Source organism: Caloenas nicobarica, chromosome 21 (assembly GCF_036013445.1).
Source record: "Caloenas nicobarica isolate bCalNic1 chromosome 21, bCalNic1.hap1, whole genome shotgun sequence".
Classification (NCBI taxonomy): domain Eukaryota; kingdom Metazoa; phylum Chordata; class Aves; order Columbiformes; family Columbidae; genus Caloenas; species Caloenas nicobarica.
The window spans coordinates 4,987,910-5,003,415 of NC_088265.1; the positions used below are offsets into that span (position 1 = coordinate 4,987,910).

Sequence of the window (15,506 nt, forward strand, 5' to 3'; positions counted from 1 at the left end):
ATTATGTCTCAGGCAATAGGCCCAATTAACAGGAGTGCACAGGGCTCCAAGACAGACTTTTTACCAAACACGTGCAACGTGCCTGAGAAATGATGTACCTGCACCAACAGAACAATGTTCTCCTCTCACAGCTACGAGTGCCTCACACAGTCATGGTTTTGAAAAAACATAGTCATTTGAAGTGTAAGCACCCAAACAGTACTAGCAAATGGGGTACGTGCAGTGAATAAAGATTCTCTATTCCATATAAAAAGCAGTTTGGTGTGGAGCGGCTGTGAGGATGACACCTCAGAGTGCGGAGATCAGACTGTGTGAAACAAATGTTCTCACTCCTAGAAAACAGGGTCCAAAGAGCAAGGAAAACAGAAAAGAGCAAGCCAAGAGAAACTCCTAAAAACAACAGGCAGTTAGCAGGACTGACAGGTCCAGAGTTAAAGAGACAAAGATGCATCTTCCCTAGGAAGGTCTGCATGATATTGGAGTCTTGGCCACCTTGCCCTCTGTGTTAGCTCGGAACTTCTAAGGTCAAGCCTAATCATGAGGGCACAAGCTTATGTGGTAATGAGAGGTTGGAAAGAACTCGAGCTGTGAGCAATGTGACTGAAAGGGGGACGGGCAGCGCGAGGGTCTGCCTGAGGATCCCACGCTTTATTTTACTGACATTTCAGCAACCAACATGATGGATTCCAACCAAGGGAAATCGGTGAGGATTAGTTCAATCTCCCCAAAACAGATTTGGTGAGACTAAAAATTCAGTTCTCTAATTTTGCATAAATATCATTTTTCATAAAGTTTGGGGGTTTTAACTTCTTTTTTTTAAAACACTGAAAGCTTCCCTGGCCTGCTTTAATTCACAATAATTACATATTGACATAGTTACCAGCACAGATAACGACCGTAGGTTTTTATACTGATCTTTTTCTCTTGTTTATGTACAACCTAATGCCAAATTGTTAATTGTCCTCGAGATGAATAAATGGCATTAATTCAGCCTCCTTTGTCTGAAGAACACAAATTTCCCACAGATTGTAAGAAACACCATACTGTCTGAAGCACTCCAGCGATTTCACTGCTCACCTCTTCAAATTTCTTCTTCTCCCACAGTCTCTGCAAATTCAACAAATTTATTGCAGCCTGAGACCCTTCAAAACGTTCCTCAAAATAAACTGCTGCATTTTACTGCCAGTATCTACTTTGTCCCGCCTTATGCTCAGTTACCAAAGGAGTTGATTTTTCTGGTTTAAAAAGATCACTCATAACAATATTTTGGCTTTTTTTTTTTTTCCCCCTTCATCTGGACTTTGAACACTTTAGACCGAGTCAACTTCTATCTGTCCAGCACTTCTCAGAATTACAAAGCTATATGAATATCGAATCTCAGAAGAAAATGAAGATGAATAAGGAAATAATTTCCATGTTTTCAAAAACCTGCCTCCTGTATCCACACAAGCTTTTAGAATGTCTAGGAGATAATAAAGCATAATTGTTCTTAAGACTGTTTTTGGAACTAGTAATACTGCGACATTTAGAATTTTCTGGGAAAAGCTATTTTCATCCCTACTTATCTTTGGAATCCTATAAAATGTGGGATGACGCCGTTATTTCATAAATCCAGTTTTAAAAAGAGAACAAAAAACGTGCACCCCATTCATATGTGCAACAACTGACAACGAATGTCTACAGCCCGCTGGACATGGTCATGTTCATTGCATTAGAGATTTGAGAAGTTTTTAATTCTGAAGGTTTTCATTTTGATTGAAATTCCACAAAGGAGCCAATAATCTCTCAAGGAAAGGAGAGCACAGGGAGCAAAGCCTGATGCTCAATCATTACTTGAATGATTTTGTCTTCCATGTCTTTAGCTGTAGTGGTTTGATATAGACCAGTATAAGGTGCTTTGCTCAGTGAATTAACTCAATAAAAAGAGCCGCTCTGGCCTTACACACAATTAGAACGCAGGTGACAATTTTACTGGCACAAGAAGCAGGACAAAAATTTAAACTACACCTCTCGGCATGGACTTATTATATTGGGCTTCTTATTTTAATTATTATTACTATTTTATTTCCTTATTTTTATTATTTATATTGTAATATTTATTATTAATATTACTTCTTATATTGGGCTACAGGCCAAATAAGCTGATGTTCAAAGTAGTTTAACCATTAAATGCACCATAGTCCAAGATACAACTCCGTTTGCAGAAATATTAAGTACAAGTAAGTTCTGGCTTACTGTAAAATGAAGTATCATTATTTAAACTTTCTGTGCTGCACATATACGCTGTTTAAACTAATTAAGGAAGCCATACAAATGATGGAAAAGGAATGGGAGTAGGATGCCAGCAATATGCTATAAAGGATGTGACTCGATGTACTTAATCCTTCTTTTCCACTACATTTTGAAATTATTATTCATCGCAGTCAGGAAAAAGTTCCTCATCTCTAATTACAGAGAACAGCTTCAGCTCTTCATTTCTTTTCTCTGATCCAAACACAACAGGCTATTACCTTCCTACACGTTCAACTGCTTTTCTACCATCCTGCAGTAACCGAAGTGTTCATCCTGGAATTGGTCAAAAAGAAAACACCTACTGTTCTAGAACAACCTATGAACAATGTGTTATCTTAAATTCAAGTGAGCTGCAAGTTGAAATTTATAAAAAAAAAAGCCGAGGGTAGTATTTTATTATGCTGACCTGGGAGTCGTCATTTAGCTCAGCTTTTCTGGTACAGTAGCTACAGAGTTCTCCGTGTTTTGTACATATACACTGGGAGTAAGACTTTCAGGATGTCTTTCACAGATAGAATAAAAAAGCAGTTCTCAAACCGATACCCTAATATTATGGGCTAATTATTAAAGCCAAGACTGTGCTGTCTCACCTGACTCCTTTTCAGCATCCGATTCCGATACTTCATCTTCTTCAGCTTCCTCCTCCTCTTCAGAACTGGAACTGCTGGAGTCCTTGTTCTCTTCCTCCATCTCCACGGACTTCAGCGTGTCTTCCTCATAAAGAATCTTCTCTTTGCTGCAAGATATAGGAATTTTAAGGACTACCAGGCAAGCGAGTTATTTCTGAGTTTTCAGGAACACACAGACATGATTTGCTACATATAGAACAAGGAGAAAAATCCATCTGCAGACCCAACATCCCAGCGCTGCCCATTTGCCACGGATTCCAAAGCCGGTTTCGCATTTCCTAAATTTGCAAGCATTTCTCAACCCGAAAAAATGCATTCTCTGTTTTCGTTGTGCAACAGAACCCATCAGCTGGGCTGTCCGGCTCCATGCAAAGGTATAGTTCTCAGCCCAAAGAACAAATTGATGCTCAGCAAGAGCAGGAGTCGAGGGACCTACTCTGTGGGTAGGTTGAGAAACAGCTTAAATTGTATCTGAGTGAGCTCAAATTTAAAAGAAACAATGAAATAAGCACGAGCAACACTGAACTTTTTTTAAAGCAGCTGATGCCAGCAGATGAAGCTGGTCTCCCAGTGCTCCCCATGCAGTTTCTTTCCACCAAAGAGAAAAGACACGTACTTGGTGAAGAGTCCGCTTTGAGGCTTGCCGTTCATGTCAGCTTCAATGAGCTTATTCCTCGTCTCCTTCTCACTTCGCAACTGTCAAAAAGCACAAGAAGGTCGGAGAAAGAATGAAAAGAGACATCTTAACACACCACCCCAGCACAATCCATTAATTACCACAGCATAAAGTCATCCCAACCCCATTAGGTGAAAAATACCACAGATTTGTTTAAGAAGCCAATTGAACAGATGCACATCTGCAAGAGCACGGGACGTCTTGGACCAGAGCTCTGTACAGGCAGAGCTGCACACCCAGCAGGTCCTTAAGCTCACGCTGCAGTTTAATAAAACCCAGCGTCAAATCCCGACCTCACGGCGCTGTCCTGCGCCTGCCCACGCAGCCACAGCGCTGCAGGTCTGACCATGCTTGTGTGCCCGTGAAATCGGGGGAGATTCAGTGAAAAATTCACTGCCTTTGTAGTTCTTGCTCTCGGCAGAAAGCATTCGCATACTCCCTGCACCGACAGATCTCCCACGAGGACAGGTCACGTTTGAAACCTCTCAAATCCCTGCAGAGGGATCTGAACAAACTGGAGAACTGGGCAATCACCAACCACATGAAGTTCAACAAGGGTGATTGCTGGATTTTGCACCTGGGACCCGGCAACCCTGGCTGTACAGACAGACTGCGGGATGAGATGCTGGAGAGCAGCTCTGCGGAGAGGGATCTGGGGGTTCTGGTCGATGGCAAGGTGAACATGAGCCACCAGTGTCCCTGGCACCAAGAGGGCCCCGTGTCCTGGCGCATCCAGCACAGCAGGGCCAGCCGGGCAGGGAGGGGATTGTCCCGCTCTGCTCTGCGCTGGGGCGGCCTCACCTGCAGCATTCACTGTGTGCAGGGCTGGGGACACAGGAGAAAAGGAGAGAAAGCTGCTGGAGAGTGTCCAGAGGAGGCTACGAGGTTGGTGAAGGGTTTGGAGGGGAAGCCGTATGAGGAGCAGCTGAAGTCCCTGGGTTTGTTCAGCCTGGAGGAGACTGAGGGCAGAGCTCATGGGGCTGCAGCTTCAGCAGGGGAGCAGGAGGGGCCGGGCTGAGCTCTTCTCTCTGTGACAGGGACAGAACCCAGGGAATGGCAGGAAGATGTGCCAGGGGAGGGGCAGCTGGACATGAGGAAAAGGTTCTTCACCCAGAGGTGCTGGACACTGGAACAGGCTCCCCAGGGAGGTGTCCCGGCCCCAACCTGACAGTGTTCAAGAAGAGACTGGACAACGTCCTCAGACACACGGTGTGACCTGTGGGGTGTCCTGTGCAGGGACAGGAGCTGGACTCCATGATCCTTGTGGGTCCCTCCCAACTTGGGACATTCCATGATTCTATGATTCTACGAAATGCCAGTGTGAAGCCATTGCACAAGAATACCTGGGATCACCGCAGCAACCGAAATATTTTACCCAGAGAGCAGCAATATTAGTTTTGTCACCACTGATGGACAAAACAGTAACAAAAAGATGGTTTCAGCACGTTCCAGAAGCACAGACACAGTTGGGGTAAAAAAAAGGACGGTAATTAGAGGCTCACTTTTAAGGTTCTCTCTTTTGTGTCATGCCTACCCTAGTTATTCTTTCTCTTTTGACAGGAGCTGACACCAGGCATGAGAAGCAAAAGCTTTGCGAATTCTGAATGTGGGAAAAGCGACATGGAGTCCAGCAAAGAGCCAAAATTTGGGGTACGGCCCGTTGTTAAATACAACAACCTGCTGGAGCGCAGCAAAGGGAAGAGCAGGAAACAGCCTGTTCCGTTCACAGAGACCGGGACAAAAAGATCCAAACCCAAATCAAATTAATTGCTTCCAGCAAACAAAATCCCCTTTTCTCTCCAGGAACAGCAGCAAATTCTTTAGCAAGGACGGCATATTGTTCTGCTACAAGCTTTAGGTAAAAATAAAAATATCTGCTTTGAGAGCCATTTTGAAAGCGAAATAATGTCCAGAGAGGAATGTTGTGGAACTGCCTGTTTCATCCTTAGCAAATGGAAGTTTTCTACTTCAAGTGATAAAAATGGCACATGATAAATGCACATGATAAAATGGCATTTCTATTAAAGAAAAAAATCATATCCACTGAAAAAGTGTGATGAAATCTGGATTCTTCCCAGTTCTACCACAGCTTGCCACGCTAATTTAATAAATGGAGGTGGTCTTTATATAGTGCTACTATATAGAGAACAGGGGGAGTTGCTAGAACTGCGGAGCAGGCCTAAAAATGGGCTGACACCCAGCCAAAAAAACTCTTGCCATTATTTTGCTTTTTCTTTTCTGAGGAGGGCAGTTATCTGCAGAATCCTGGTGTAGAGAGATGGGAGGAAATCCAAAATACAGCACCGATAGTATTTATCAACACCTCATTTAGGGAGAAGCTGATTAATTTTTAAAAAGTTTCTGTGAGCGTTAAGGATGCTATTTAAGGATGACAGCAGCTGTGTTGTGATCAGAGCTTGAGTTCTACCACCCACATTGTCAGCTCCTCAAAATACTTTACTGGGTTTTATCAGCAGTGTTCTCATTATGTCTGTTTCTGAATCCAACATTTTAAATGATACTTACCATTTTTTTTTTTTTTTTTGAAAGAAGGTTGGTTTGGTTTTTGGCAGCACCCAAATGAGATAATTGAGTAGACCAGATGAAACAGGAAAAAATGCAATCCAAACCCAACCTTCTGGCTTGACAAGCGGCTTAACTTAAATCAAGATATATTTTTGCTTTCCTTTTTTATGCCAACTTTCTGCTTATAACCCCTTCCAATATCTCCATTGCATTATGAAATGGCAATTTAACCCGGTTTTGAAATCACTGGTTTTTTAGTCCAGAATTCCCTGAAATTTGTAATTTCTTCTCACTCACTCAAAAGTCTCCCTATTGTCAGCGAGGCAGACATGGCAACAGATCCCTCCCACCAGAGCACTGCTTTTCTTTAGATGCAAACAAAGTCAGCTTGAGTATTCACCCATTAAAAAAATCAGCAGTTTGATGCCAGAGAGCTTGCCAGCTAACAACAGAGACTGCAGAATAACAACAATTCCAAAGATGAACTATAAATTCCCTTACTAGTTTGCAAAATTCTGCATGTCAGCACGCTACTGACCCTCTTGATGCAGTCATCCAGTTTTCTAGATTTCCAGCTATTAAAAATATTGGTGTAATTAAAGATTCCAAATGACTAATGTAAAAAAAAAATAGCTGGGCCCCAGCTTCCTGCGTCTGTTGACGCCATATGTCTTAGAGAACACCCGTGCGTGAAAAGGTAATTGGAGAGGTGGAAAACGATCTGCCAGGAACTCACCACAGTCTGTTTCTTCTGCAGCATTTCCAAATGCTCAACGAGCCCCTCGTCAGCCACGTCAAACGGTGTCTGGCCCTGATGCAGGAAGAGGAGACAAGAGGACAGCAGATATGGCAGAGTGTTAAAATTCAAAAAGCACTATTTCCCATGGAAGAACCGAACTGAACATGCTCCACATCCTCCCTCCCCAAACACTGAGTAACAGACTCAGCTCCACTCCAGAGCAGGGAAAGGCATGTGGCACCAATGGTGGTTTTATGACTCTATTCACAACCAGAGCAACCTTAATCTTACAATCATAGAATCATTCCAGTTGGAAGAGACCCTCAAGATCATCCAGTCCAACCATAACGTAACCCCAGCACTAACCCATGTCCCTGAGAACCTCATCTCCGTGTCTGTTCAACCCCTCCTTATACTTTAATATTAGCATATCATTATGCACTCCAAGACTGTCTTTTTTGCTGTTTAATTTGTCGGGATTACACTAAAAGAGGAAGACACAGATTAGCCCCTTATTCTTTCTTACAATCTTGGTCCTAAAGGTGAATCACTGCCCTTTTCCAGTAATACTTGAAATCTTTTTCTGCCTTCCTCCATAAAAGATTTTTTTTTTTTTTGGTGCTTTTAAATGCTCCAGTGAACACATTAAGAGAAGCGCTCACCATGTAACTTTGTCATGGCATTGTATCAAGTGGCAGGCAATAAAGTTGACATAAAATACATTACATATGTTTTGCCAACACCTGCATGTACTGACCAGCTTGTTCCTGATGTCCATGTCGCACAGAGCCTCGGCCAGGATGGAACAAGCTTCCTTCACCCCCCAGTGCGCAGCAGCATGGAGCGGGGTCCAGCCGTCGTTGTCCTGGACATTCAGATTAAACCCAGCCTGGATCAAGAGCCTGAGGAAAGAAGGAATATTGATTTAGAATCACAGAATCATGATGGTTGGGAGAAACCCTCAAGATCATCGACTCCAACTGCTCGCCCACCCCTGGCACTGCCCCATGTCCCTGAGAACCTCATCTCCGTCTGTCCAACCCCTCCAGGGATGGTGACTCCAGCACTGCCCTGGGCAGCCTGTTCCAATGCCCCACAGCCCTTTGGGGAAGAAATTGTTCCCCAGATCCAACCTCAACCTCCCCTGGCGCAACTTGAGGCCGTTTCCTCTGGTCCTGGCGCTTGTTCCTGGGGAGCAGAGCCCAACCCCCCCCGGCTCCAAGCTCCTTTCAGGCAGGTCAGAGATCAGAAGGTCTCCCCTCAGCTCCTGTTCTCCAGCTGAACCCCCAGCTCCCTCAGCCGCTCCCATCACACTTGTGCTCCAGCCCCTTCACCAGCCTTGTCACCCTCCTCTGAATTCGCTCCAGCACCTTCATTATGATTTCCGTCCACCCAGGAATGACTTTTTTGACACAGAGAAGTTCACACTGTGAGCAACAGAGCAGGTAACGGTAGTTTCTTAACTTGTTTATTCATCTATGCAACATCACCCTGGCTGTGCTTGTAACTGTAGCAGAAAAGGGCAGTAAATGAAAAATGTCTTTGCAGTAAAACCTGCTGGAATATATCGAATTGATAATCTCCCTTTCAGCAAGTCCTAAACTGGGAGAACCTCTTAATTTCTCATGTGGCATCAGTGGCCCAGTCTGACGTCCTGCTCCAAAGGACAAGGGACACCAGAGTCACTCAGGGCCCCAGCAAGGCCGGCAGCTCCGCGGCCAGGAGCGGGCACAGCACCTGCCGCCAAATGGACAATCGGGAAGTGGAGCTCAGTCTTGGTGCTACCAGAGAACAAGGCCACCCTGGAGGAATGGTCCACACGGAGACGATGCCAGCAGGACTGCCTGGTAAGAAGCAGCGACATTACTGTGACTGACAGATGTGAAATTTGTAGGTTAAATAACCCACATTTGGGTTAAACAACCCTAAATATATTTTTGCAGACCAGTCCTTGCACGATTAAAGCAAATGTTACCCAAGTGAACCCGTCTGGGAACACCCTCGCATCCCATTTACTGCTGGGCATCTTCCACCCACTCCCTTCAATATCAGAGCGCTCATGTTTCACAGCATCTGGAGCTTCAATATTTAAAAACAAAACAAACAGAAGAGAGGCAATTGTAGTCTGAACCTCTCAAGACATACGCACACTGGTACGCCAGTGATCGGATGAAAGCACAGAGCAGCTCATGTATCAGTGCTGACTATTATCCAAGTTGCTTAAATATTGAAGAATATCCCTGGGGAATCTTGCAAGTCTGGTGAAACTGCTACTGAAAATTTCCATTGTGGGAAGTTCCACCATCCAGAGCCGCCTTCCTGCAGCACAAGGGAAATCCAGCACGACCTCTGAATGGCACCAAGAGTTTTGAAACTCCTGCAGCTTTACACCCATGCGTTACTGTGCTAAATAAAACACGGTCATATTATAGCAGCAGTGTGTTTCTCTGTGAAAGAAATTTTAAATTAGGTGCTGACTTTATGTTGATTTTCCAGCTGGCAAAAGGGAGGAGCACAGCTGCTGAGAGACTCAAGGTCACAGGCAAATTCCACATCTCATTAGAGAGTTAGCTGGCTCCTGGCTTTCAGCCCCTTCGGTTTAAGTCACTGAAACTTTGAATTTGAACTTACAGGGTGGCCATAAAATACACAAAAGTGAAACAATGTCAGCTCTCCACGATATCAGTTTATCATGAGAACAATTAATGCCAAGGAGTATCTGTCCAGAACTCAGGCACCCTGCAAAGAGTGAACGCAGCCCCCATTGAGAAATCCTGGAGATAAAACCCTACATTGAAAGTCCATGGGACCAACACCTCAAATTCAGGAGATATTACACTTCTGATCCACATGAGCTGTGTTACGCTACTGTTCTTGGGCACGGTACAGGCATAGGCAGCTTATAACTCAATTATAAGCTCGAGTGAATGAACACAAATAGGAAACAACAAAATTATTAGAACTTGGTAAGAAACAACTCTTACACATCAAGTCACTGCGGCTTAAAACTACGAAGTTAAGGATGAAGATGGATAAAGGTTTCCAGAAGGGATTTTAATGTGGTCAATAGAGCAACCTTGCTGATGGTTATGGGCAGCTCCACCCATACATACAGAGCAGAGAAGAAAGTTTTCTTGTTAGACACCTTAATTTGACCTTACCTGTAAAAATATTAATACTTTATTGCCAGGAAACACTACATTGGTCAAGTTTATGTTCATAATAAGCTTGTTAGTGCCGGAGTGATTAAAAGCAGAACAGCTGTTGGAATCCCTGTGTCACTGCTGAGCCTGCAGGAGCATCGAGGGGCAGGGGACAGCGAGGAAGGGACACTGAAGCAGAGGTGGACACTGGGGTGTTTGCGATTGTCACACCGTGTGTAGTGTCACTTTGTGCACTGAAATTGTACTTTTATCCCCTAATACATTTTACTTTCTATTCCTAGAACTATTACTCCAATAGTGAAAATTTAACCTAATCTATGTCTCCGTCTCTGAAACGCTTCCATCATTTAAAGGTATGAAAGGGAATCTTCCGGTCCCTACAGACTTCCAGGTGAACCACTATGGCTGGGCACATACAGAGCCTTTTGAGAAAGAGCAGCCTGAAAATCTCAGTATAAACCAAATTTCTCTCAATTATAAAGCTAGATGTGTTCCTTATGGAAATGAGCCTTATTTCAACACATCAGCTCTGGGAAGGAGCTCCTACCTCATGACTTCAGAATAGCCCTTGGCCGCAGCAACGTGAAGAGCCGTGGCGCCCGTCCGAGGCTGCTTTATATCTTCGATTCTCCCGCTGTTCAGCCACTGCCGGGCATCCTGAAGCATTTGCTGTTCTTCTTCTTTTCTGGCCAGGTCTAGGTCTACACCTACAAAGGCGAAACACAGGAGAGAAGATTATCAAGTGCAATCTCTCATGAACATGTTAAATTCACGCTGTATTTCATTTGCTATATAAAATTAGTAACCTCTTTGTAATCTTCCACAAAAACAAACAAACAAACAAAAAAACAAAAAAAAAACCAGCAAAAGCACTTTTGAGGAGTTGGGAGAACTATTGCATCACTGACGAAGACTCCAAAGCTGTTTGACTTAAAAACAAACCAAAACTGAAAGTTGAGACACTGGTTGCAAACCAGCCCAACTAACTACTGACTTCTAGCTCAACTCTGAACCAACTATGGGTGGAAGGACAGTGCTCTACATATGCGGTGTCCTAGACTGAAATAACCAAGTAATGAACAACAGCCTGACAAACTGAATTAAATAGTGTGAGTATAATCTACAGTGAAGATTTGAAGAGATGATCCTAAGACGTCTCTTGCAGGAGCAGCACAACCCAACTCTACAGACACTTAAGATTCAGGACAATTTGCAAGCTGCACGTACAGAGATCCCTGTACTGCGCCAGAGCCATTCGTGCCTGGAACACCAAAAGAAATACTTAGTTAATTCCACTGAGCAGTAAACTGATTGTGACAAAGCCCAATTTGAAACCATTTTGGAGATAGAAAGAAAAAAAAAATCTAATCTGACGGCTTAAGAGATCTGCTGTAGATGAAGCCACACAAAGTAAGTCCATCAATACACACATCTGGTTTAACAGAGACACGGACTGTGGGGACAAGAGGGACAAGTTTCCCACCCCAGGAAACAGGCACTATGTGGAGAGGTCAGATAGGTCCGGTTGATGGGCTGTGACAATTGTCACTAAACCAACAAGAAGCAAAAACTATCTTGGACTTGCTTTCCTAAGTGGAGTTTTCAACATAACGAGGTGATGTAAGGACAATATATCGACCAGAAGAGCTCATCACTAACTCAGGAAAAAATATGAAGGAGAAGATGACAAATCTCAAAAATGAAGAAGAGCAACTGCCCCTATGGATTAGTTCTCTTGATATAAGAATGACGTGATTTCCAATTCAATTATCAGGCATTAGGTTTAAAACAGAAGAAAAACACTTATCAACTTGGAGTCTGAACTGTGAAACCCACTATTGCAGGATGTTGCAAAGATTAGAAATGCAGCTGGCTTCAGAACAAGGATCAGACAAATTTGTAGTTATTAAACGTCATGCTATCCATGCCAGCAGTTCCCAAGGAGGGCTGCACAAGTTCACGGAACAGAAGCCACAGGGGACTGGTGAGCACACAAAGTCCATCTGGCTCAGGAATTCCTTGAGGCACAGTGGTCAGAGGCTGGGAAAACATTTTTTGAGGGGGAATTGTACATGCTTGTCCTGTTGTTGTAGTCTGCAGCAGGAATCTGCTTCCAGCTACTGTTGAAGACAGGCTACAGAGCTGGATGGACATTTATTTAAAGTTTATAACACATTTACTCCAGCAGTTATGATCCTTTTAAACTGTGTCAACGGGAAGCTTCTCGGTGGAGACAGATGGTCGTTTCAGGGCATCTTAGCAGGATGCCGCTAATGTGGCGAAGCAATGAAAAGGCCAAGCAGAATCCCAAGACGTGTCAGGCAAAATAGTTGCAGTTGAGGCAGAATTACATGAAGAATTGAGTCTAGAGTCAGGATTTGTTTTCCTGGGCTGTCCAAACTCTGCCCAACTTCTCTCTGCAGTTGCATTTCCTTGGATGCCCAGAAAGATACGGATCTTTTCATCAGCATAATTTGTCTCTTTTAAAGTGGGTATCAAGAACCGTACAGGGTAATAACATGGTTGAAACCTTGCAGGTTGGACAGCCCAGTAAAACAAATGCTGACTGTAGACACAATTCTTCTTTTTAAATACCTGAGCAGACTCAATATAAAGGAGAAGGGCTATTTAAGCTTATTTCCAAGTGGAGGGAAAAGGGAAACAAAATAAGTTTGTCAGAAATACTATACTAGAAAGTGAAAAGTTTCTATTTACCAGAAGGAACATGATCCTGCATCAATTTTCCAAGAGGAACAGTAACACAGATAAAAGCAGCTCTCAGATGGACAGCTACAAACTCACCATGGAACAGTAACACAGTTGACAAAGTAGCAAGGGACTGATCTCTTCCTAACTATATCTGAAAATAACTTCAAAAATAAAGTAACCAGCATGGGCCAAGCAGAATACATCTGTTAGAGAGGACTGGATTCAATCCAGCACGCAAACAACCCCAACACCGACCTCCAGTCATAAAATAATCTAGACTGGAAAGAATCTTTGGGGGTCTGTAGCCCAAATCCCTGCTAGGAGGAGGGTAAATTAAACCCAGATCAAGTTGCTCAGAGCCGAATGCAGCTGAGTTTTGACCACCTCCAACGATGGAGATTCCACAAGTTCCTTGGGTGTCTGTTGCAGCACTTTCCCGGGAAACATTTTCCCCATATACATATATACGTACACACAGGCAGTCAGAACGTCCCTTGTTCAAACCCACGACTTTTTCCCCTCACCCTGCAAAGAGCCCAGCTCCTCTGTCTCTACAGCCTCCCTCCAGGTGGGACAGGATGGCAACCAGATCCCCGTCAGCTTTCTGTTCTCAAGGCTAAATGCCAGTCCGTACATCCAGACACACCCAGTGGGGATGGTTCAGTCTGTATCAGCTCAATGTGCCTCAGTTCAGCATTTCCCACGCAGCTGAGATAAAATGAATCCTTCAAAAACATTCTTGATGGACTCCACAGATAAGGTTTAAACTTCTGTGTCTGTACAAACACCTACCTACTCACAGATTAATTCCATGAGTATGAAGAAGAGTTTCGTAAAATCACAGAATAGTTTGGGTTGGAGGGCCCTTTCCAGCTCCCCCAGTGCCCCCCCTGCCATGAGCAGGGACATCTGCACCAGCTCAGGTTGCTCAGAGCCCCATCCAGCCTGGCCTGGGATGTCTCCAGGGATGGTTCAGCCACCACCTCTCTGGCCAACCTGGGACAGGCTCTCACCACCCTCAGGGTCAACAATTTCTTATACAATCATAGAATCATTTTGGTTGGAAAAGACCCTCAAGATCATTGAGTCCAACCGTTCCCCCAGCCCTGGCACTGCCCCATGTCCCTGAGAACCTCATCTCCGGCTGTCCAACCCCTCCAGGGATGGTGACTCCACCACTGCCCTGGGCAGTGTGTTCCAATGCCTGACAGCCCTTTGGGGAAGAAAGGTTTCCTAATATCCAATCTTCCTCATGTCTAGCCTGAATCTCCCCTCCTTTAGTTTAAAACCATCACCCCTGTTTACGCTGATGAAGCATTTCTTAATTATAACACAAGTTACGCTGCCCAAGGCGTTTCTCCTAGCAGGGATATTTTTGCAGGGGCAGCACCGAGCGCAGCCCCTCAGCCACACGTCCCTGATGAGAAAGGGGAACGGCAGAGCAGACAGGCTGCAGAAGATGTCCAGGGAATATCAGGGTAAAGCAGGTCTCTCCAGGCCAGACATACTCGTTTCCCAGTTCCTTCTCTTCTTGGCAGGGCTGTAAATCTCACCTCTGTATTAGCAAGACTTAGTGAAACAAGATCTTCCATCGATACCAGAAGTCAGAATCAAATCTCACTTTAAAAGCAAACAGATCTAATGAATCAGCTTTCAGTGCTGTGGTGTCTTGCTTCGAAGAATCCTGCCAAGGACAGAGACTGCACACCACAAACCTGCATCTGTTCCCCTGTGCTGCTACCAAAGCAAAATTTGTCTCTGCCTCTTGGGCCAGACTTCAGATCTCTTCACCTATAGACAGCAAGCCAACAGAACTCTCTTTAGAAACTCTCAGAGGTCTGACTGTCACGTATTCAAGCCCAGCGCTGATTTACCTTGTTTCTTCACTTGCTCCAGCAGCAGGTCCTTCATGGCCGCCTCCTCTGCGATGTCGGATGGGACTTCGCCTTCGCTGTTCACAGCAGCCACGTTGGCTCCGTGACTGATCAGGTACCTATGGGTGCGAGACCCAAACAACGTGTCAGACCTCGTGCGCAGGCTCGGTGCAACTTATTTTGTTCTGCAATGTGATTTACTGCATGTTTGTCTTTCTTGTTCAAGTTCAGTTACCAAATGAGCGATTTCTTATCAAATTTCCAGACTGAAGAAGTTCATTGTTAAATGCAAGGGCCCTGGGTCAGTGGCTCATAGTTTTTGTTTCTCTATAGTTATTCAAATATCCCTAGTTCTTGCACTAACCTGATAGATTATGCTTTTTTAAAAACAAAATAGTAATTTAAAAAAATAAAAGCCAACCTATCATCAATTTGTTTAATTTGTCTTTTTGTAACTGTACCAGAAGTTCATTCAAGAACAATTAAATAATTCTTCAGCTTGTACATCTTGTAATCAGTAAAATTCTGGAAGCAAAAAAGTATCTGTTTAAACACATAAATCTAGGAGGGTGAGGTAGGAGAAGATAGTTTTGCTTGCTGTTGGTTTAGAAGTTATTTTCAATGCCTTTGAGAAACAGTTATCAGCATTCACATTTTGGTAGCTGTGGTGGACTAAATACATAAGTATGGTATGACTGCTAAAGAACAACATTTTTCATTTGAATAACTAGTATTTGGGAAGAAGAAAAAACAAACTGATAAAGGATCATGCAAGGTAAAAATTGTTCCAAGAGGAGGAATAAATGAGCTACGAAGGATTTTTTTTTGTTAGAATATCTTGTAGAGGACTATCTTGAGCAATACTATTCTTTTCCCTTATTCTTCTAACCTAGAATG

At 43.9% G+C, this 15,506-nt stretch overlaps 1 protein-coding gene across 6 annotated transcripts in view; it reads right to left on the reverse strand.

Moving 5' to 3' along the window:
- Positions 1 to 15,506, reverse strand: part of PPP1R12B (protein phosphatase 1 regulatory subunit 12B) — a 122,393-nt gene that overhangs the window by 74,413 nt on the left and 32,474 nt on the right. For all 6 annotated transcript variants that reach the window (XM_065649324.1, XM_065649322.1, XM_065649325.1 and 3 more), the window contains exons 3-8: positions 14,610 to 14,728; positions 10,574 to 10,733; positions 7,620 to 7,764; positions 6,860 to 6,934; positions 3,538 to 3,617; positions 2,883 to 3,028 (exon numbers count right to left, since the gene is read on the reverse strand). In XM_065649324.1, the coding sequence (XP_065505396.1) occupies positions 2,883 to 3,028; positions 3,538 to 3,617; positions 6,860 to 6,934; positions 7,620 to 7,764; positions 10,574 to 10,733; positions 14,610 to 14,728 (725 nt within the window). The remainder of the gene's footprint in view (positions 1 to 2,882; positions 3,029 to 3,537; positions 3,618 to 6,859; positions 6,935 to 7,619; positions 7,765 to 10,573; positions 10,734 to 14,609; positions 14,729 to 15,506) is intronic.